This window comes from Lissotriton vulgaris, chromosome 3_1 (assembly GCF_964263255.1).
Source record: "Lissotriton vulgaris chromosome 3_1, aLisVul1.2, whole genome shotgun sequence".
Taxonomy (NCBI): domain Eukaryota; kingdom Metazoa; phylum Chordata; class Amphibia; order Caudata; family Salamandridae; genus Lissotriton; species Lissotriton vulgaris.
This window is the reverse complement of record NC_141689.1, coordinates 2,112,518,678-2,112,542,226: the sequence shown is the minus strand read 5'-3', so window position 1 is coordinate 2,112,542,226 and position 23,549 is coordinate 2,112,518,678. Positions and strand designations below refer to the sequence as shown.

The window sequence follows — 23,549 nt, the reverse complement described above, 5'->3', positions numbered from 1 at the left end:
ACCCAGAGGCTCTGGCCAGGCTGATGGAGCCGGGGGTGAGGTGAGGGACTACCGCCCCCTCAAGCTGAGTTTGCGCCTCTGCCACCGCCGGTCCAGACGGGAGGGGGGAGGGGGTGTCGAATGGCGCCACGCGGGTCTCCTCACCCCGGTCAGGGCCCAGGTACACAAGCGTTTCCACAGCGCCGGTTCTGTGTCATCAGGCGCAGCACGGCGCGCCACGCTGAATGTCTCCGCCAGTCGCTCACCACCGCCGGCCCAGGCGGGAGGGGGGAGGGGATGCTGGACGGTGTCACGCAGGCCTCTCCTCACCGGCCAGGACTCAGGCACGTCTATGCCCCGTTAGTGCCGCCTCTGTCTCGGGGGGCCCAGCTCCGTGCCCCCTGCTGGGTGCGTGTCTCTGTGGGGTGCCTTCCACCGCCGGCCCAGGTGGGAGGGGGGAGGGGACGCTGGATGGCGCCACGCGGGCCTCTCTGCACCGGCCAGGACCGAGGCACATCAATGCCCCCTTAGTGCCTCTATTGTCTCCCCGGGACCAGCGCTGTGCCCCCTGCTGGGCGCCTCCGTCGGTTGCCGTGCCCCGCCGACCCAGGCGGGAGGGGGGAGGGGATGAAGGACGGAGCCGCGTGTGTCTTCTCACGCTGGCCGGGCCTCAGGCACACTCCCGCCCTCTCCTCGTCGGGTCTGTCCCACCAGCTGCAGCGCTGAGTGCCTCGGCGGGTGTCTCTGCCGCCTCCGATGGATCTCTGTTGCGGCGCGGCGCCACAGCAATGGCGGCCCGCGCGATGCGACACCAGTGCAGGCCGCTGAGCCGGGGCCCACAGTGGACAGCGCGCCGGCTGCGCGAACCACAAACTCCAGGTGCCGCGCTGGCTCCTCCGCCACCCAGCGTCGCGTCTGCCTCTCCGGGGCTGGGGCACCAGGAACCGCACCCGCGGCTGCCAGATCGTCACCGAGGCTGCCGGTGACGCTAAGGAGACAGCAGCCAGGTCCCCTGCGGTGCAAAATCAAAGCTTTGTAGGAGCGACAGCGGAGGGACCGAGAAAGACGTCCTACGCTGCCGCCATCTTGGCCACGCCCCGATTTCTTACTTTTAAAAGTAGAAGGTTCACCAGCATCTGAAGCGAGCTGGACCTGCTTCGCCACTTTAGCCTTAGGAGTAGGCACCTTACTCTCAGCCATCCTCTTTCTTGATCCCATAGAAGACCCTGAGGCAAAACTTCCTACCTCAGAAAGTGGCGCATCTTTATCCTTAATTCGCTGAAGCCACAGCAGTAGGCGACCCTCTCTATCCCTGAGGGTCTTAGGAGGAAATTTGCGACAGATCTTGCACTCCTTAGCCTGATGATCAGGGTACAAGCAGTAGATGCAGCGAGTATGCGGATCCTCCTTAAACAGTCTTGCTTTTCCGCAAGAGTCACAGGCCCTGAACAGGGACTTAGATGTAGACATGTTTAAAGCAAATCCTTACAAGTAGAGAAAGAACTGAGCAGAGCTCAGAGGGACTCCCTATCACACGACGTGCGGTAAAAAATCTGAGAGCCTGGGTCTCTGGGGAGAGCATTCTGGTGGGAGCTGTGGCCTGATTGGCTGCAGTTTGGTCTATACATAATGACTTGGATAGTCACTAATGTGGAAGTTTTATATGCTGTAGCTGGGGCTACTTTACTTCCTGGTTGGGTATACTGTTATTTGTTATGTACAAATGGTATATTTTACTGCTTTTTTATGTACCGTGGGCTCCTACTCCGACGACGGGGAATGATTCAGGCATGTGAATCTATGAAAGACACCCCTAATACTGGAGAATCTACACTTTCTCGAAACACAACTGGCATCAAGCCCATTTCTAAGCAGGTGGATTGGCTGATAGGTTCTTCAGTTAGGGTTTAACCCCTTCGACGCTCGTGACGGAACGGTTCCATCATGAGCGTTGGTTGGGCTGCGCTGGTGATGGAACCGTTCCGTCACGGCCACGCCCGTTTTCGAATCTTCAGCACAGCGCGAAAATTCGCACTGGGCTGAAGCGGTTAAGAACGTATTATCCAAGACCATTGTACTTTCCTTTGTCTCTGGCTCTGACCATTGCCAGCAAACTGTTTTATTATCAGTGAAATTCACAAATGGAGGTCTGACCTATCGAATCTGACAATTGAATTTATCAAACAAATGTGTATCCTGCTTCAGCAACTGGAGATGTCTTCCCACACGCTCTGAGGTTTTTCACAATCACAAAGGTTATTTACTGTGAGCTCTGACTGAATTAAATCAATACCAGGGAACGCTCACCAGATTTATCATTCAGTCAACCAACTACTCTTGGAGGAATCCAAGATCCAAGTAAATCTTTCAGCCTACCTTTAAAGCCAGCTCAGACTGCCTTTCTTTAATCATTGTCTGTTCTAGCCCTTTGGGGAAGTCCCGCTAACAATAACTTCTATTATACCTGCTGGCCACTTTGGTTAAATCTATAGTCACAAATGTTCTCCATTTCACTTTTTCAAAAATGTTATTGTGGTTACTTAATGCACTGCGATAGCTTTGGAAACTCTGGTTTAGTCCTTAAAATGTTTGGTCCCTTACATCTGAATGTTTAACCCTTTCCTTGCTGCCGTCGGCCACTGGCCGACGGCAGCACTACCTCCCCAGTGCTGTCGTCGGCCAATGGCCAACGCGGCCCCACCCGCGCACAGAAACGCCCGCACCGCGGCGGAATTACCGCCGCAGTTAACAGGTTAACAGGTTAATATTTGGATGCCTGGTGCTTCCTCAGAGTTAAGAGAGCTTTCCCTCTTAACTAAAAGCATGCCCAGAACTCCAAGGAACCCATTGTTTTCACTCCTTGGGAAATTGAGGGTAAAGGTGGTGAGGGAGCTCAGCAAAAGCACACACCAAAGTTTGTACCCACTCTCCTACACCTGTCAGATAGGTAATCCTGAATTAGACCGGTTAGGGACCAAGGGGGCAGAGGATTCAGTCCTCCATTTTATGTAACCACCAGTAAGATCAATTTATTCAGTAAGAGGGTTGAGAAATTGTGCTAAACAAATTGTATACACATCAGGCTAACATATAATATTTATATATGTTGGACCTGGAACTCTCTGCAGCGTCACCGCCAAACATTTTGCCTTAACTCTCCACTTCTTGATGAATTTATTTTTGCTGGTCTTAGGAGTCTGTAGTTTTACCACTGCTAAACAGTGCTAAAGTGCTTCTGCTCTCGCCTTAAAGCATGGTAGAATTTGCTTATACATAATTGGCATATTTAATTTACTTATAAGTCCCTTGTAAAGTGCACTGCATGTGTCCAGGGCCTGTAAACTAAATGCTACTGGTGTCCCTGCAGCACTTATCGTGCCACCCACTTAAATAGTCCTTTAAACATGTCTTAGGCCTGCCATTGCACAGTTAGTTTGTGCAGTTTCAACTGCCATGTCGACACGGCAAAATAAACCTGGCCCAAACCTTCCTCTTTAATACACATATTACCCCTACAGTAGGCCCTGGACAGCACAGAGGGCAGAGTGGAATGTATTTAAAAGGTTGGGCATGTATGTATTTCATTCGTTTTTCACTACAGCAAGGCCTATCTCTCCCTTGAGATAACATTGAGATTACCGTATTTGTTTGCACTTTTATATAGCGCAAACTCGACCCGAAGGTATGGGAGTGCTTTACATGAGCATCAGTTACATTACACAAGCACACATTAGTATTTTTTTTTTTTTGTAGGCACAGGGAGAATATGTGATTTTCCCAGAATCACAGGATGTTGAGCCGAGGCAGAGACTCGAACTTGGTTCCCCAATTCCAAAGACGGCAGATCTGGTTGTTACGCCTCATCTATCCCTAAATTTACATTTTATAAGTCTAACTTCCGAAATAGGAAGAGATAACCATTTTATGTTTGGTGTCTCTGGAATCCTAATTAAAAATCGGTGGTGGCTGGTAGGGAACAGGGGTGGCGGGGGAACGGGGGAGGGGTAGAAAAATATATATTAAAAAAAACACTTGCCTCCAGTCGCCCGCCGCATCTCCCCTCCGCAGTCCTGGAACCTGGAAGCACCCAGGCTCCCCATAGCCAATCACATAGATGCAATACACTGTTGTGGTTGGTCTGAGCGCCATGGATCAGCGCTCAGATGGGGACAGGTAGCCTGTGCATATTCCCTACTAGGCTGTCCCTTACTGGGCTTCCAGCTCTAGTAGTCCTGCTGCTGCTTCCTGTTGGATGGACCCAGTTCCCTCACCAGCGTCTGACCCCGGAAGCTCTCCGGAGCGGTCGGTGCTGCCCTAGCCTCTTTCCATCACTGACTCCAGACCCAACGGACAGCTGTGTGGCCTCAGTTGGCCGGGGGCGCTGTGCACCGCTGAAAATAGATTCCCGGCCACACAGATTCCAGTACCAGCGCAATGGTATTGATGACCGCGAGCTCTGGCTGACCCGCTACTTTAATAGCTCCTGGGTGGATGGGGCGCAGCTACAACGAATGGGTGCTGACAGGTAAGTGCCACCGAAGTCAGAGTGGCAGGCCGGGACTGGCTCACTTAAATAAATGTTAACAAGCGTCCCAGGTTTCCCAGTTTCACACAAGTAGCTTGTTCAATCAAGGTGTTTCTGATAGTAGTGAATTTGTAATGGCATAAATGAGACTTCAGGTACCAGACCCCAAAAAGACTGGCTGAGCTACCCACATGTAAAACTTAAGAAATACTATAACCCCCTCACCGCCCCCCCCCCAAACCCCCTGGTTCCCATTGTTTCCAGGAGTCTTTTATGGTTGCTGTTGTTGTACGACTTCATCTGTACGTGTGACTTCAGTCTCTAAATTACATTTCACTTTTGGTGATTAGCGAACTTTCTCAAATATGTTCATAGCAGTAAGCCATGTCCTATTATGGAGAATAATGCTATCAGTGGTATTTACTTACTAATCCGATCATACAAGTAACTGCTTGAAATACCACCGACACAACAACCATACCTTAGTACTCTCATAGGTACAATTAGAACACAATGTCCTGAAAGGTAAAAGTCAGTAGACAATTATACATAGCATGCACATAGCATTACTTGGGTGGGCAAGAAGGATATTACTCCTTTTTTTGTCAAAAGGTAATTATTCAGCTTTATGTGGTAACATTCATTTCAAGGTCGGATATACACAGTTAGAAACAGCACTGCATAGAATGTATTGACAACCACATGGAACTTGGTGCAACAAACATGAATAAATAGTGCAGGTGGCGACGCAAGTGAAAGAAAACAGCGTAGTCGGCACACTGTGCATAAAGTGCAGAATATTTACAGTGGGTGGCTAGAACGGCGCATGTGACATTGTGATATCACAGTGGGCAAACTTAATTTTGGTTCAGGTCTAAAGCCACTAAGGAGAAGTGCGCCTATTAGTCAGGCTGTTGGGTCGACGGCGTTTCGATACGGAGCATTTAGGATCATCATCAGGACTGGTTGTCTGATTTAGGAAGTGCTTCGAAGGATCCAAGGGAATATTAATCCTTATAACCTAGTAGAATTGGAAGATTTGAGATATCTTGGGTTTGAGGCAGCTTAGTGGGTCACCGGTTAATTGGTGTCTTCGCTGTTGGGCCGTGAGGCAGTTTGGTAGATCACCGGTAAATTGGTGTCTTCGCTGCTGGGCCGTGCTCGCTGCGAAAATTCAGCGTTTGTGACGGCCCTGTGGGTGAGCCGTGAGTAATTGACGGGGAGATCAGTGTTGCAGCCGGCCGTGTCAATCAACCGTGCTGTATCGGCGCTGAGTAGATCAGCGCGTCCGTCCGTGTGTCCGCGACACAACCATGCCTTAGTACTTTCATAGCATTCCTCTGCATCTACAGCATCAACCCATCTGATTCTACACACCCACCCTCCCCGCAACAGTTAACAAGCATTTGCATTGAAATAGGTCTCACATTTGTGAGAGTTTAAGCTATTGGCATAGTAAATGATAATGCCTTTTATTTATGTTTTAAAGAACAACACATAAATAAAAGGCATTGTCATTACAATGCCAAGAGCTCAAACTATTGCAAATGCGAGACCTATTGCATAGCAAATGCTTGTTTTAACTGCTGGCAGGGCATGATGCAACACAGATGAACGATGTGTAGTGGGGCACCTTGGTAGGAAGAATAAAAGTGTTATGAAGTGGCAAGTGCTGGGCAAGTGATAGTGCTTTTATTTGCTTATTGCATGAGGGGAGGCGAGAGGCAGCAGAGGGAGGAGGGTAATTTGGAGGGCAACACGAACAACGTAGGGATGAAGGTAGTTTCTTGGGGCAAGCTAACGAAAACAGAGGGTGGGAGGGAAGGGCTGGAGGAAGCTAGTGACAACGGAGGTGGGGAGGAATGGGGCAAGCCGATAGACAGCGGAAGGACGGTGGGTGGGAGGAACACTGTGGTGAAGTACATAAGGGGGAAAGACCAACAGACACACAGGTAGAGTGTTTAAACACAAATAAAAAGTAGTGCCTAAAAAATTAGCAGATGAAAGACAAAAATAATGCGTTCATGTTCCATGGGAGGAAAGAACACACCAACAGGAAGGAAGCCTAAGTGACGAATAAGGAAATGAGAGTGACTATGAAGCCAACCAATGGTAAGTAATGGGTGGCCTGCAAACCCATTGTTAGAAAACAATATGTCTCGAAGAGACTAGGGGAGGATTAAAAATCATTGTACCATTATCTATCTATACAGATCTTCCTAGTGTAGTGCATCGTTTATCATCATGGGGGAAAAGAGGGGCATCGATTTGTGACCTTGTCAAGGCTCCCCACACTTATCAATGGTTTGATACATAGCACATTAGCTGAGTGAGCATGCACACCCTCCTTGGAGCAGAACCCTGAGCAATAAGGGATACATGGTCACAATATATGCCTCCTCAGACTTACAAAGCACAGAAGTGCAGTGCTATGTATAGACAACGTGTCCTGGTTAAGGACGCTGGGACATGGGTCCTACTGTCAGTGGGCACGGACGGGAGTGGCGAGACTTCCCTTGACTCCGCTGTGCTTTCGAGACATGTGGCCTTTTTCCCCCCTGGTAACTATAAAGCAACATCTTGGTGCTAACCAACATCTCTGTGCGGCAAGGACAGTGCTGCTGCATTAGTGACATGCATGGCGGTAGATCCGCATAAGAATAAGTTGTGTAGAGCAATAATGTGCTGCCATCATGCTTCTGTTTGTTTAACTTTGCCCTCAGGTCCCAGAGATAAATGTCCATTTGTCATCTGGGTGTCCATGCCACGTATACAGTGGCAAAATAATATCATAATTGACCTTGTAAGCACAATGGGTCTTGCATTTGGACAGATGAGGGTTTCATAAGTTTATTGTTAAACCAGAAAACATAAATCTGAATAAATGGTTTTATTAATGGGGGTGAAACCCCACTAAGCCATCGAAGGGTGCAGGAGCGGAGCCTAAACATGGAACGACTTCCGTTCATGTTGGGGCTCTAATGCATGCAAAATCACTGAAAAGGAAATATTGAGAAGATTAAGCTGAGCTATATATATTTTTTTTGATAAAAGAACTTTACACTGTGCATGTATACTGTGTGGATGGATAGACCCCCTCTATTTTAGAAGAGCAAATGTGGGATGGGGGTTTCTTTATGCCTTGGGGCCAATGGACAGGCTAAAACAAGCATTTACAATGCAATGGTCTCGTCTTTGTTAAAGTCAGAGCTATTGGCATTGCTCATGACATTATTTTTGTTTTTAAAACATATAAATAAATGGCATTTTTATTTACAATGGCAATATCTTAATCTCTCGCAAATGCGAGACCTATTGCATTTGCACCCACACACAGAGCCACACACACAGCCACACACACACACACAGCCACACACACACACACACACACAGACAGAGCCACACACACAGACAGAGCCACACACACACACAGACAGAGCCCCACACACACACAGAGGCCACACACACAGACAGAGCGCCATACACACACAGAGCGCCACACACACAGACAGAGCACCACACACACACACACACAAAGTGCCACACACACACACACACAGAGCGCCACATACACACACACAGAGCGCCACACACAGAGCGCCACACACAGAGCGCCACACACTCTTGAGAGCTACAACGACCTGTCTGCTTTAACTCTGTTAATATGTATTATGTTTTTGTGCAACACTAATCACTCTAACTTTATGTAATCTGTAATGAATATGTAATTTGTAAATATGTAACTTTCAATATGAGTAACCGTAGTAGCTATACGTACTGTCACTTACTGCCCTGTTACAGTAATTTTTTTATGTAATGTTCATCGCTCTGTTGTAAAGCGCTTTGATACCTCTGGTGCAGAGGCTATATAAAAACGCATACATAAATAAATAACAAGCAGGGAGTCTGGTGAGGAACTGAAAAAAACACTAAAAAGAGACAATTACTACAATCATACAACGTGTCAGGATGTCCAGGGGAACATACGTCATCGAGACACAGACATAAGCCATGCATCCGTTCCGGGGAGCCTGCTAAAGTTTGACCATCACTTGGGCGCGCCACCCAGGCCCAGACGGACCCTGTTCCATGTGTGCTGCCTTGTGAAGCCACTAGCTACTAACTGGAAGTGGGCACAAGCAGAGCTGTAGTGCATGCACCCCCACCCCCCCTCCTAATCCAGTGCAGCTCACAAAGGCACGCCTCAAGGGGGTGCAGCCAGAAAGCTAGACCCCCTCTGGGAATCTCAGGGCAATCATTCAAGCACACAAAGGCAACACCTTTTCCAGGATCTAGAGTAGACCCTCTCTGGGGGCAAGGAGGGGGGCAGCACCCAACCCTCTGGCCGAGGAGGCTTGCATTTGAAAGGATGCGACAGTGCTTCAGGGCTGCGCCCCGCGGCGCCTTTGATTTCTTTCTCTTTGAACCTGCACTCCTGGAATCGGAGGAGGGGTGATCGAAGAGCGGGTGGAAGGGAGACAACAGGTATCTGAACAACTGATGAATTGGCGTGCTAGCGAAACAATTTAAATGAATATTTATTTAAGATCACGCGTCTGTCTTCTCCAAGCATATTATTACAGATGGTGCGAGTATCCCATATGTTTACGGTTATGTTACAAAACTATGCTAACCACTACAATCACTGCTATGTGAAGCCTTTCTGCTTGAAATACGACTACATTACATACATAAATAAATTATCCATGTGACTTTAGAGATGATGAAAAAGGCAGGAAGTAACTGGAGGGGGTGTAGAGGGAGACAACCACAGAAATTTTACTTTGGTGCAAGAGTCCCTGGGCTGCGGTAAGGCAGGGAGGCTGTGGCATGATATGTATTCCCCAGTAAAGTGGAGAGAGGAAACTGACAACATGACTTCATCCCTGAAGAGATATTATCAATGTATTTGTAAAACGCTTACAACGAATCCAATGGGCCGCTTAGCACTTTGAGAACCGTGGTGCGTTTAGGGATGTGGACTATTTGTAGACTGGAGACAATCTGTTTGTTGACATCAAACCTAATGGTGTTTCGTATAATTTTGAGATTAGTCAGAAGCTCCATATGTCACGGGGCAGAGAGATTACATAATCGCCGATGACTTGTTGGCGTAAAAGTATTTATTCCTACTGGAGTGGGAAATGTCGATGTCCACTCTGGTAAAAAAGCTAATTTATTCATCCATGGGGGGAGGTGTGGTGGAGAATCCATGGTCTTTCACCTGAGCGGAGGAGACATCTAAATATTTTATAGAGGAAGATCGTACTAACTCCTAAACATCATAATAACATTTTGTACTCCAGAGTGTACCTCTTAATCCGCTGTAGGAATCATAAATTGACTTTTAGATTTCCTGGGAGAGGATGCGCTCCAGCACCTTGCATTAATGTTGGGAGAAATCTCACACAAAAACCTCTTTCTGGACTGCACTCCAGAGATAACTTCACTTTGGATGCCCTGTCAGTTGAAGGGAGCCATCACAGTGTTTTCAGTGGGGAGATTAATCAATGCATCATTAATAAGCAATAGGCTCTCTGCCTCGGCTGGGAAAAAGGTAATACCTCAGCCGCTCTTTCTGTATGGCAAGAAAGAGAACTCACTTCCAAGGGGAGAACGGATTCGCAGTGTCTTTCAGAAGGGAGCTGTCCTAATAAATATACCACACCCTCTTCCACCACCCAGGGCAGATGCTGGCAGTGCTCGCTGGATCGCTCTCCCGGCTGCGGCGAGGAGCTTCGGGCTGATCTCTATGCCTGCCCCCCACTCCTAGCCCCTCTTGCTTCCTCCCTAAGTGCCTGCACTCACCATGGTACAGAGGGAGGCCAGATTACGGACTGTCATCAGTGTTTCCATCACTCCCCCGCCGCCGCCATCTTGGAAGGAGAAGTCGGAGCCAATGAATGAGCGCTGACGCCGGCCAGTCCAGCAGCAGGAGCGCCGCGGAAAAGGGTCAGGCTGCACACCAGTATTTCCCAACGTGTCCGTCGGCTAAAGGAATCCGTGCGGTGAGCGGATAGGTTCTGGCCTCCGGGGTTCCAGCCTCCGGGAATAGTTACAGACAGACTGGGATCACGAGGAGAACATCAGAACGGGAAGCGGACGTATATGCGGTTGGAAACTGAAACATTCAGTGTTTCTGGTGGTCTGGTATTACGTTGTAGAAGGAGATGGGCAAAGGCATACACAACAGGCCAAAGTAGTTATTTCCACTGAGGCACGTTAATCGAAATAGCATACATGGCGGTAGTAAGACAGGCACCGCACGCTGTTTGTTGTGTTAACGGTGGGAACAGGTACGTTTCAGGAGGCATTAAATGGCCATGAACCTCGGACCACGCCATGAAAGGCACCATGTTTCTCCGAGGTCCAGCAGAAATGGATCGGAGAAACACCCTGTCATTTTCAGACTGGGGGCGTGTTTTTCTTTCTCTCCTCTTCCCATTGGCTGAAATGTAAAATTACAGCCAATGGGAAGAGGAGAGAAAGAAACGAAAAAACACACCCCTCAATCCGAAAAAGACGGGCTTAAATGGAACGACAAACCTCTTCTCCAATGGCTGGCCACCGTTTAGGAAGCCAGCCAATGGAGAATAGGAACGGGTTTAAGCCCCATACTCTAGAAACATAAAATCTCGCCAGCGAGACTGCGCAAGCGCAGCATACGCAGGCCGAGACCTAAAAATGACACAGGCGGAAAGCACACACTTTTCACTATGTGCCATTATGGCGGGATGGAGTGTGGAATGAACTGTTCTTTACATCTTTGAGGTGCAGTGACGGATCCTCAGCAGCAAGCAAATGCTATGCGGCTGGAGGCTCCCACTGAAGCCACTAATGCACTATAATAACTGTAAAAAATATTTTTCTGTATTTCCACTGACAAAGATGATCTTGCAATGGATACATACATTAAGAGTGGCTACCATGTACATTGCTAGAGAAACAAGCGACAACATCACAACGGGGAGTAAAAAGAAGAAACAAGCATTGGTAAATGCATTCGGTTTTGCCCATATGAGTACAAATAAGCTGTTTTTGTTGTAAGTTGTAGCTTGCTGGGTAGTTGTACAATATAAGTTATAGAAAGTCTGTTAAAGTGTTATGACTTGTTTGTGAACAAAAAAGGCAATAGATTATGCTGTCACTCGTGGTGTAATGCGGATAAGTAATAGCAACATTTTAAAAAAGGAAATGAAAGAGGGGAATAATAGAATTAATTGATGTACTAGCAATATTTGGTGTTTAGAGGAGATCTGACAACTTTTGGGCTTGGTGTCACTGCACCTGCTGCACAATTCATATCATACCCCTAATGCCTGTTAGATAACTGCATTTGTGACTGCCTGTTTTGTTGTAAAATATAGCAAAGTTTGGTGTTTAGAGGAATTATGACAACTTTTGGCACCGGTGCCACTGCACCTGTTGCAGCATTGAAATCATGACCATAGTGCCTGCATGGTGACTGCTTAGTTAGTAGTTAAATATAGCAATATTGGTGTTTAGAGGAGTTCTGATCAATAATCTGGATGTAGTGTGGTCCCCAGAGCTTTTGGCCCCAGTGCCACTGCATCTGCTGATAGCTTCAAATCAAGTCCCTTTTAACTGCAAGGTAACTGCCTTTTTAGTAGTCAAATATAGCAATATTAGGTGCTTAGTAGTTAAGACAACTTTTTAGGTCGATGCCACTGCACCTGATGTTCCATTCAAATCATGACCCTAGTCAGGCCCGGACTGGCCGTTGAGGGCACCGGGCAATTTCCCGGTGGGCCGCATGGTTGGGGGCCGGTTTTGGGCCCCTGGGGCCGTTTTTGTTACAGGGCCGTCATGCTGCAAAAACAGCCCTGTAACAAAAACGGCCGAAAACCGGCCCTGTCACAGAGCGCGGTCGCACCTCTCCCCCCTCCCCTCTCCTCCCGGAGAGGGGGAGGGGGGCCGGCCGAGCACTTTGCCAGGGCCGGTCCTGGTTCCCAGTCCGGCCCTGACCCTAGTGCCTGAAAGATAACTACACTAGTGACTGCCTGCGGCTTAGTTGTAAATTTAGCAATATTTAGTGTTTAGTGGAGTTATTACAACTTTTGGCCCCGGTGCCACCGCATCTGCTGCACCATTTAAATCCAGCCCCGTTCAACTGCAATGTTACTGCAATTGTGACTGCCTGTATAGTAGTAAAATATAGCAATATTAGGTGTTTAGAGCAACCCTGAAAACTTTTGGGGCCGGTGCCACTGCCCCTGCTGCACCATTCAAATCATAACCCTGCTGTCTGCAAGGTAACTGCACTTGTGGCTGCCTGTTTAGTAATTAAATATAGCATAGCTCATGTATATTCACTTTATTTTTACCGTGCTTTATTTTTAACGTGCAATGTTTATTACAACATTTGGAATTTGATCATAATGACCAAATAGATTCAGTTGAAAAAAATCAATCAGATATTGTCTACGAAGAGAAAAGAAAGGTACTGAGGCATAAATAGGAAATGTCACAAACGTTCTAAGGATAAAGCATCTGTTTTACACAACTAAGTATTAAAAACAAAGCATGCCAGCATAGTTAGAGCTGTCTTCCTTTTCCATGGGAAGTAATCTTATCTTGACAGTGAATGTGGCTTAAACAGTGGCAACACCTTTAGTAGAAGTACCGTAAGTGAGTGCAGTCAGGAGAAGATAACAACAAAAAAGTTCCACACAAAAGTGAATGAACAAAGTAATTCAGCTAGGGGAACGGATAGGAGCTGCCTTTTAAGATATATTAAATACAAGATATTTCCCAAGTACAGCGCAAGGGCTGTGCAGGCAAAACCTAAAAAGTACCTCAATCTGAGCGTGACAGTGGACGGACGCTAATAAAGCAATCGATCAGTACTTGGTCCCTCCTCCATCCATCCAGGGGACAAGCAGACACGAAAAAGAAAGTGAAACCATGCACGATGACCAATGAGAAGCAAGAACACAAGAGTGACCATGAAGCCAATTAATAGTAATTTAATGGGTGGGCTAAAAAACACTTTTTAAAGGGCTCTTTTTGCAAGAGATCAATACCCAGCAGCAGAGCATGAGCGTTGCTTGCAGGCTCGACGTAAGTAGTGGGGGAAACTCCATCCACCAGCCGGTGTTGTGCTTTGTTCCCAATCCTAGCTCATGGGTGGAAATGTAAACCTAAGCATGAACATGTACTGGCCCTTTAATGCCTGCACTTGTCAATGTCGCTCCTGTGGCGGAGGTGGGCATGGGTTACAGCTCGCCGATATGAGCAAGCCCCTACCACTAGGGCACAGCTTTCCAAACTGTGTGGCGCGACACATTACTGTGTCGCGCCCCATATGTAGGTGTGTCGCGCGATGCGATTATCTGACGTCTGCCGGCAATCGGCAGAGTCAAGCTGCAGGGGCTCTTAGAAGGGGTGAAACAACAACAAAGCCCTATTAACACGCACAAGGTCTTTAAAGACGTGTGAAGTGCTCCGGTGCGGCTGTGAGCGGTCCCGGGATGCCACACCCGACGAGGGGGGGGGGGCAGCTCTAAAGGACACAGCTTTAAAGGACAAGGCACTATGGTCAAAAAACGCAAATGCATGCAGGTGCCTCCCTATTTACATCGGTGATTCTATCTGGAGAGAATCACTGATGTAAACTTTATCACATTTGCAACAGTAATGATGGAGCCCTTCATATCATACGTGAAACTGAAGAAATTGTTAGAGAGTACCTTTACGTGAAAGTAGTCAGTGAGGAGCATTTATGTATATAAGATAATATGTGCATACATGCATTACTCATATTGTTGATTTCCTGCAACCGCTGGACCACAAAAAGTTATTTTTGGGGAGGCAAGCCACTAGTATGACTATCAGGACAGACAATTCAGGCTGCATTCTTCAAACAGGTAGCATAAGGCTAACTGGCAATTGAGAAATCCAAGACTTGTTTCTTTGACAGCTGAACTGTCCAGGATCCTGCCAAATAGTTCTGGATCTGAAGGTTTTTTCTACTGTAATTTTCACACCCCGACATCCCATGATATTTAGAGATAGCTACTGAAAAATGAAACAGAGGCACGGTGTGCTAGACAGAGGATGCACTGCTGCTCGACAAAGGTGCCATACAAATCCAGATGAGGGCTGGAGTAAGGGAGCACTCTTCTCACAAAATTCAGATTTGCATGAACAGCACAAGATGAATGACGGTGAATGAATAGTACTATGCAATAGCTTTTGGGCCTACAAATGAGTGACTAGAGCTGCACCCTTGTCTCTTATGAGCTACTCCAATGATGTACAAGGAAAATCATGGCTGCACTTATTGCTGAATCAAGATCGAACAGTGCCAAAAAAGAGCAGCGAAAAGCTTTCTCCAGGGACGAGCCCCCACACGCCGGAGGACGAAACAGCTATATCGTGCTGTCCGCCAGTATCGAGCCACATTAAGGTAAGCCCTGACCATAGGAGAGATCGAGAGCACGTTCAGATCGCTACAAGCTTTCTGTAGTGCAGCAATTTGATACAATAACGCAATTAGACCTATTAGCAACTTATTGAGCACTCTGATTTTATCTCTTTCAGAGTGTTTTATTTTTCAACATTTCAAGGCGCGATTTTAAAACCACCAGTCCGAATTGCGTCGAAAACAGGCACTACTTCGTTTTAAGATATACTAAGGTAATCTTAACTAAAATCCATTTGAAAACCATCTGATGACCAATTAGTATTGCTAATATCACACGGATGTGTAGTGTAATACCTCAGTATGCTGCTAATCTCAAGACGTACTTAAAAATAACTTACCAATCTGAAATTCATTTTTCTAGAGCCTGTTAAACTTTCAACGAGATAAGGTGCCATCAACAGCGACCTTGTTTCAAGTGTCAAGTCTACCATCCAATGTAGGCTCTAGCTATAGGTAAATACTATATCTTTCCCTATTTTTCATACATGCATTTCTAGACCATTGCAGTTACCATTGTAGTGACCATGGTCATAATATATGAGGAATGAGTCTATTCTGTCTCCCCTTTTTTACCCATAGTGTGTTTACGGTACCCATTGTTCTGGGACACCTCGAATATGGTCATCAAGTGTTTATTTAATGAATAACTTCGTCAGCAATATTCATCCATCGTTCATGGAAACTTAAGGTACATAGTTGACACCACCATTTCTTTTTGCTTTATGGCGCCATTACATTATCTAACAGTGCTATCTAGTCAACTCCTGTCCCTTCTTCCATTACCATCGCTCCTTTTTATCTGGTAGTAAATAGATCGTATCTGGAAATTTCTTGTAATCACATGAAATATTATCTGATACATGACATACGATTAGTACTATAAGATAGAGTCATCTAACGGGTGCCATGTGTATAAACAGGCACAAGACTTTTTTCCACCATCATCAGAATAATAAATCCTGTAGTGCCCTCCACATGTCAAGAGCAATTTGTTACGCTAAATGTGTTTGTTACTAAGAAGACTAAGTTGATATGACCACCCTTTTAACAATGCGAATCTCATCATTAGGAATCCCTCTACCAATACCCATTCCATATTCGCATCACGTTTGTATGAAGACCCCCCTTGGGTGTTCTTGCTGCACGGATAGAATTCTACCTTTGTGAGTATACCCTGTGAATTGAGCACTGTTGCATTAGATCTGTAATGTTGTCTGTTTCTTTGAACAAATAGTTATTTTGAAACATCATGTTATGAATTTATCTATTGCTATTGCTATTGCTATCATATGCTATGAACTACAAAGATTCAGTCCAATATAGAAAAATCTAGAGGTGATTCTAATTTAGCGCTTTAGAATGAGACCTAAGGCTATTTCTCTTCATTGTAAGGGGGTGCCTTCAAAAACCAAGGTACGGGAGCCTTGAATGAGTCAGATACTGTACAATTGACAAAATATATTGCCTATTGAAGGCCTTGAGTGTACATAACAATAGTCAAGGTCAGTCCTTAAGCCAGGAATGTAGGTTTTTAAATCTATCTGTAATGATACGTGTATATGTTGTCACTATAAATCCTATGGATGTCTAGATAACAGAGATATTCTTTTAAATTGTGTTTCAGGAATTAAAATTGTGTCTCCTGAAGAAGGCGGTCCCCTGCCGAAACGCGCGTCGAGTACCTATGCTTGTTTTATTATTGATGTGATTATTTGTATGCTTTTGTTAATATATTTCCCTTATTTTATGTACTATGAATGTTATGTTAATTTGTTATAACTATTGTATGTAATTTTGACAAAGCTATTTTAATACCCGTCATATTGGTTTGACCCCCTGTCATTTCTAATATGATTTTTAAATATACAAAATAAAAGTATACTTTTTATACAACTTCTTTTATTTTTCCCTACTATTCCTTCTTGATAACTGGCCTGTCTTATCTGTACACCCATATACCTAGATGTCCTAGGATTTTTTTCACATATGTTGCTACCCTGCCCTAGGAGTCTATAGATTGTTACTACCCAGGGGGTCCTTGCTATTCGCAGTTGCAAGTATTTTCTTAGCCTCCTGGATTACCAATGTAAAATCTGGTTACATGGAGATGTTCAGATTTTGAGGCGTCAGTGCTCCATTTTCTCTGGTCATATGCAGGGTGACATCTTTATCTCTTAAATTCAGGCGGCAGTCCGCAAGTATTGGTAGTTGCTTTACCTTGGCACAAGAGTTTGTGCTAACATTCTGTGGACTTTTTCAGTAATGAAAATAACGGATAAATTCCTTCCAAACAAGTCCAGTAGGAGAATTTCAACACGTTTCAACCTCCCACATATTAGTAGACTCTGGCAGCCCTAAAAGGGGAATATATTTCACCTGGAGCATAACCATCATAGGGTATATAGTAATCCGAGTGCTAGGGTGTGTGTGTGGTGTGGTGTGGGGGGGGGGGGTTGTGTGTGCGTGTGGGGTGTGTGTGTGTGTGTGGGGGGGGTGTGTGTGTGTGGGGGGGGGTGTGTGGGGTGTGTGTGTGTGCGTGTGGGGTGGGTGTGTGTGTGTGGGGTGGTGTGTCTGTGGGGTGGTGTATCTATGGGGTGGTGTATCTATGGGGTGGTGTGTCTGTGGGGTGGTGTGTCTTATTGTGTGTGAGGCCCGAACCCACCATAGGTGGTTCAGGCTCGCTCGCTGCGCTTCCTCGCGTTACCGTGTCCCTGAAATTATTTTCACAAAAAGGTGTGTCACCAACATGAAAAGTTTGGAAAGCTGTGCACTAGGGTCACATGCCTCAGAAGGTAATGCATGACAGCAGTGGATGCATGCCTGCTACTTTGCTGTTCAAGAAAGACCCAATCAGCACAGTGTCCCGAATCAATCCTTGGGGATCCCATTGGTCACAGCAGCCCCTGCTCAGGTGGAATCTGCGGTCAGAAACAATTCAGCTGCTCATCTGCAAAATATGTTGTGACATATTAGTGAATTTGAGCATTAATCCCGGAGAAACCAGGACGCTCTCTCTTCATATGATCTGTACGAATGAGATGGCCCTTCGGTTCAACAGGCTTTTATTTGTGCCAATGAATCTATTTTTCACTTTATTTTGCCAGCCGGTGTACCATCGTTTTGATCTCCCCATCTGAATGATCTCCCCATCGCATCTACAGTCAGTAGACATTATATCAATATATGAAATCTGCTATAAAAATGATATTTCTGCGTTTAGCCCCAAATCATGCAACACCTTTTTTGCCAGAGCCCTGAACGTTGAAACTTACATTGCCTTTCCCTCCCTTGCTGCGGGGAGAAGCAGACGGCGCTGCTGGTGTCGTTTTCAGTTTTGTTCTTGAACTGGGAACACTTCAAGAACTCTGGCCAGGAAGAGTTCACCATCTCCAGGACGGGCTCACAGCCTTCCTTGGCAGCCTCGCAGAATGACCTGCAGGGGAGGTGGACCTGGCTGTGGGAAGCAAGAAGAGGGAGACAAGATAAAACAGCCGTGAGACTTCTGAATCTTCCGTCATGCTTTGCGCGTGCACTGCTTGCATTAACACATTCATTGCAAATTGTATGCATACTTAACAGTGATTAAAGGCACTGTAATGCACATCAGTGATTGCAATAGTCTGACTTTAACTAATGTGTTCATAGATGCATAGATATATATGTTTTTAATGTTTTATAAGCATCAGCAGTAGAAAATAACCTTCCATGAACTACAGTCCACTAATACCCTGTCTGTTCTTATCTTGGCACACAACACGTTTCATTGGACAATTTCACCAAGCGTTGGTTGTCCAGGCATAATTAAGAGTTACAGCTGCAAAAGTCATAATTTAGGAATCCAAAGTTTACGATTGATGCAGAAAGAGGTACACACGTGCACAGCAACAGGCCATGCATGTGTATAGCGTCTACACTCATTCATACAATATGCTCATGTCGACTTGAACCTATGTCACACTGGTGGGATTTCACAGATCAGGATTGGTTAAGATAAGTGCATTCATTTGAAGTGAGTGCCAACAGAGTCGTAGATTGGTTCCTGATGCTTCTGACACACAAAGCTGTCAAGGGGTAAGAGATGCAGGAAGTGTGAGGAAGTATAACAAACTGGCCTACTTGCATAAAATATTTTAGGAAGACTGCACACTCAGTACAAAACTAAGTTATATGGAAAAAAGGGTATTTTTCGTTAAAAAAAAGTAAATTCTTAAATTAACTTAACTCTAGCCACGTGTAGGAGAATGCACATTCAGGTTTGAAAAAAAATACACACAAGCATTTAGAACGATAGGCACCTATAAGTTATACTTAAGTAACTCATTTCCATTTGGGCAAAGGCAAAAACACATACCTGAACACCATGCATACACGCAGCTTCCATATGTAGTAGACTATATGGCTTTCATGAATCACGCTATGGTTTCTTTCCCAAACTCGCGAGACCGGGTTTATGAAAACATGAACAGAGCAAGCTTTAATGTACCCCTTTCAAATTTGCACCCAAAACCCAATTCACAATTGAGGCCTGCAGTCAGGGGCATTAGCACGAGATCCCTTAAGCTGCGTGGGTGGAAGCGCGTGGATGCTAATGTCTGAGGACTTCATTCCCTTCATCATCGTTACCCTTGGGAGCAGCACTGACATCATGTACAGTCTTCAAGGGCCCACAGGGATATAAAATAAATGAGGTTTAAGCCTTTCTCCCTAAATCCCAGAAACAGCAGTGTAAAAGGCTGGAAAGAAAATGGAGGCAGAACTATAGCCACTATAGACAAAATTGAAAAAAGCTCAAAAATGTTACTACGCGATGATTGTTGCAGCTAAGCGCTGCTTCTACGCCGATCGTATCGCCATGTCGGGCAATAATGCGAAGGAACTATTTAACATTGTTAAAAGTTATGTTGCCCCAAAAGCTATTAACAACGCCCATACCCCTTCTCTCACCTGGTGCGAAGAGCTTTCTGACTTTTTTATGAATAAAGTTAGATCGCTCCAATCGCTCTCTAACATACCAGTAGCCCAGCCCATGCAGGTGTTCGCTGATCTTAATACCGCTTCTGCCACTGAAGCTATTTTATCTTCTTTCTCCGTCATACCCCTTGCTGATTCCCTTGCTGCCTTGTCCTCTCTAAAATCGGGCTCTCCGCTCGATCCTAGTCCCGCCTTACTCATGGCCCGCGCAGCTGTAGTCATCAATCCTCTGGTGAACCAGCTGATTAACGCATCACTGGGTTCGGTCTCTGTTCCTCCCGCCTGGAAGCAGGCTTTGCTGGTCCTTCTTATCAAAAAGCCAACTCTGGATCCCCACATCCCATCTAGCTATCATCCTATTTCTCTACATCCGGTTGTGGCCAAAGTATGTGAGAAACTGGTTAATAAACAGCTGACCTCCAAAATTGAACAGCAGGGTTTGCTGCATCCAGCTCAATCGGGATTCCGTGCTTCATACTGCACTGAGTCTGCGTTGGTGGAAATTACGGAGGCCATCCGGGAGACGTTAGATGCTGGGGACAGGGCAGTGTTGGTTCTTTTTTTTTTTTTTTTTTTTTATTAAAAGTTTTTTATTTTTCTTTTACAAACATAAGCACAATTCTGCTTGCACAAGTTGTATTTAACAATTACAATCTTTTACTTGATTACTAATTTTCTAAATCTCACCTTTGAAGTATGCCATACATGATGAGACCCACCAAAATAACTTTGAGACATTTTACACAATAAGTAAGTCTAATACAAAACATAAAAGTCATAAAGACACAGTGACCACAAATTAACCAGTCCTCCCTAATACCCTCTAATGATACTATCTTTGCTTTTCTTTCCATTTACTTAATGGCTCCCATATTCTTTTCCCCAAACGTCTTCCTCTCCTCCCTTTCCGAGCATAAATATTTTCTTCTATCTTATGAGCATATAGCGTATTTGCCAACCAGTTTTGGAATTTTGGGGGATTTTTGTCTAACCAAGCCCTGGCAATTGTTAATCTGTAAACTGCCATTAAGACAAACATGAATTCTGTATACTGCTCATGCTCCTGCTCAGCCACTCCTAACATAATCCAAGATGGGGTAAGACGGATCCCAATATCCAGAGTCTTTGCTAAGAACCCCTCAATCTCCCTGATCAAGGATTGCAACTGAGGACATGTTGCAAAAACGTGTATGCTGTCTGCTTCCAGTTCATTACAGCGGGGGCAATTAATTCCTGTATTCCCACCCCATTTTGCAATCCGAGCCGGAGTAAAATAGAGAAAATAAAGTGTTTTATAGTGCTGAGACTGCAGAGGGGCTGCACTTAGCACTGTGCATCCTAAATTTAAAGAATCAAGAAACAAATTTCTTTCTACCCCCAATTTTTCTGCCCACTTCTGACTAAATTTCTCTAAATCATCCTGCTTTTCTTTCAGCAGGGCTGCGTAAAAGGACCTAATTGTGCAATCCCCCATCAATTTTATTTTCTCCATTAATTCTATTTTGTTAAAGCCTACCGGGCCTCCTGCTTTGTTCTTTAAAAAACTCCTAATCTGGAGGTACTTGAAGAAACCCCTGTTGTCTATACCATATGACTCTCGTAATTCTGAGAACTGTCTAAAGCCATCCTGAGTAAAAAAATCACCTATTTGCGTAATCCCTTTTGTTGCCCATTCTATCATAGTTTGATCAGCAAATATTTCCGCTGGGAGCGATCTATTATTAATCAGATAGACATATCTATTAAACCTCCCCATCTTAACTTTCTTTGTAAAAGCATTCCATACCGTAACTGCCGCCATAACAGTTTTAAACCTGGTTCTCTTAAAATAACTGAAGTCTGTACATTTTAGAAAACAATTATAAGCATTTGGTCCAAGTACAACAGCATATAATTCATTAGACATGGTTTGCGTACTTACATCCTCCATACTCCCCCCAATTAAACCTTGTATATATTGTAAAACAGAGGCCATATAATACAAACGGAAATCTGGTGCACCCCAGCCCCCTTTTTCCCTGGGGAGTGTCATATATCTATAAGCTCTTCGGGTCTTACCATGTGCCCAGATGAACCTGTTACATAGGGCCTCTATACTATTGAACCAACTGGCTTCAAACAACAGAGGTATGGCCCTAAAGAAATACAAAAATTTAGGCAAAATCATCATCTTAATAATGTTAGTACATCCTACCAGGGACAGATGTAAATTATTCATTTTTTCCAACTCCTTTTTGACTTGAACAATCAAAGGATCCATATTATTTTTAACAATCTTATCAATATCTGCTGTGATTCGCACCCCTAAATACGTTGCCTCTCCCACCACTCTATCATCAGTACATACTACCCACTGGTTTTTAACGATCTGAGTTTTAGTGCTGTTTAAACTATAGCCTGAAAAGTGACCAAATCGCCCTGCTTCACCCTCAATTATACTTATAGCGGCTGTAGGTCTTGCAGTGAGAACGGCCACATCGTCTGCGTATGCTAGCGTTTTCAATCTACAACCATTTAACATTAGTGGGGGAATTTGAACATTATTTTCCAGTTTCCGTATATAGGGGTCAAGGTATAGAGCGAAAAGCAGGGGGGAAGAAGGGCATCCCTGCCTTGTACCTCTCTGGATGTTAACTGCTGAAGACTGACCTCTGTTGACCCTTATCTTAGCCGTCGGGTTTATGTATAGGGTTTGTAGAGCCTTTATATATCTTGGTCCTATACCATTCCATCTCAAAACCTCCCACAAATACCTCCAGGATACCCTGTCGAATGCTTTCTCAGCATCCAAGAAAAGGGCAGCCATGGGGTCTTTTAGAGTATTTGCTACCTGTCTAGTGTGCTGAGTTGTTCCCTTGCCCGGTATAAAGCCATGCTGTGATGGAACTACCAGCGCTTCAATTACCCTAGATAGTCTTTTCGCCAAAATTTTAGAAAATACCTTAACGTCTGCATTCATTAACGTAATGGGACGATATGACCCCGGAACATCTGTTGGTTTGCCCTTCTTTGGTATTACAATAATGTCTGCACCACCCCATGATTCTGGAACAGACTCGCCCAATTGTGCCAACAACATTACATTGAACATTTCATTCAGAAGGGATGGTTGGAAGATTTTATAAAATTCTACCGGTATTTGATCCGGACCAGCTGCCTTGCCAGATGGTAAATCCCTCAAGGCCTCCACCAGTTCATTCAGCTGCACTGCCTCTTCCAATCCATTTCTGTCCTCGTCTGTTAGGACAGATGGCTCTATCTCATTTAAATAATTCCTAATATCTTCATCCCTTTCCTGATCATCTAGGGTATATAATTCCGTGTAGAAACATTTAAAAACTTCTCTAATCTGATCAGCTTCCTTGACTGTGACTCCCTGAGAGTTTTTAATCTCCTTAATATCAGCAACCCCCTCTCCTTGCCTAGCTCGAACTGCCAATATATGCCCTACTCTCTCACTGAGCTCATATACCTTCTCTTTATTTGCAACATATTTTTCCACTGTCGTTTTCGCTATTCCATCCATAGCTTCATTTTTTAACTCGATTAATTTCAATGCTATCTGATCAATGGGTGATTGTCTAAGTATTGCTGAGATAAGTGCATCCTCCGCTTCCCTGATTAGTT

At 45.1% G+C, this 23,549-nt stretch overlaps 1 protein-coding gene across 1 annotated transcript in view; it reads right to left on the bottom strand.

Moving 5' to 3' along the window:
- The window catches only part of CORIN (corin, serine peptidase), a 1,855,778-nt gene that overhangs the window by 975,915 nt on the left and 856,314 nt on the right, over positions 1–23,549 (bottom strand). Inside the window, exon 5 of the mRNA XM_086962682.1 lies at positions 18,224–18,405. Within this exon, the coding sequence (XP_086818808.1) occupies positions 18,224–18,405 (182 nt within the window). The remainder of the gene's footprint in view (positions 1–18,223; positions 18,406–23,549) is intronic.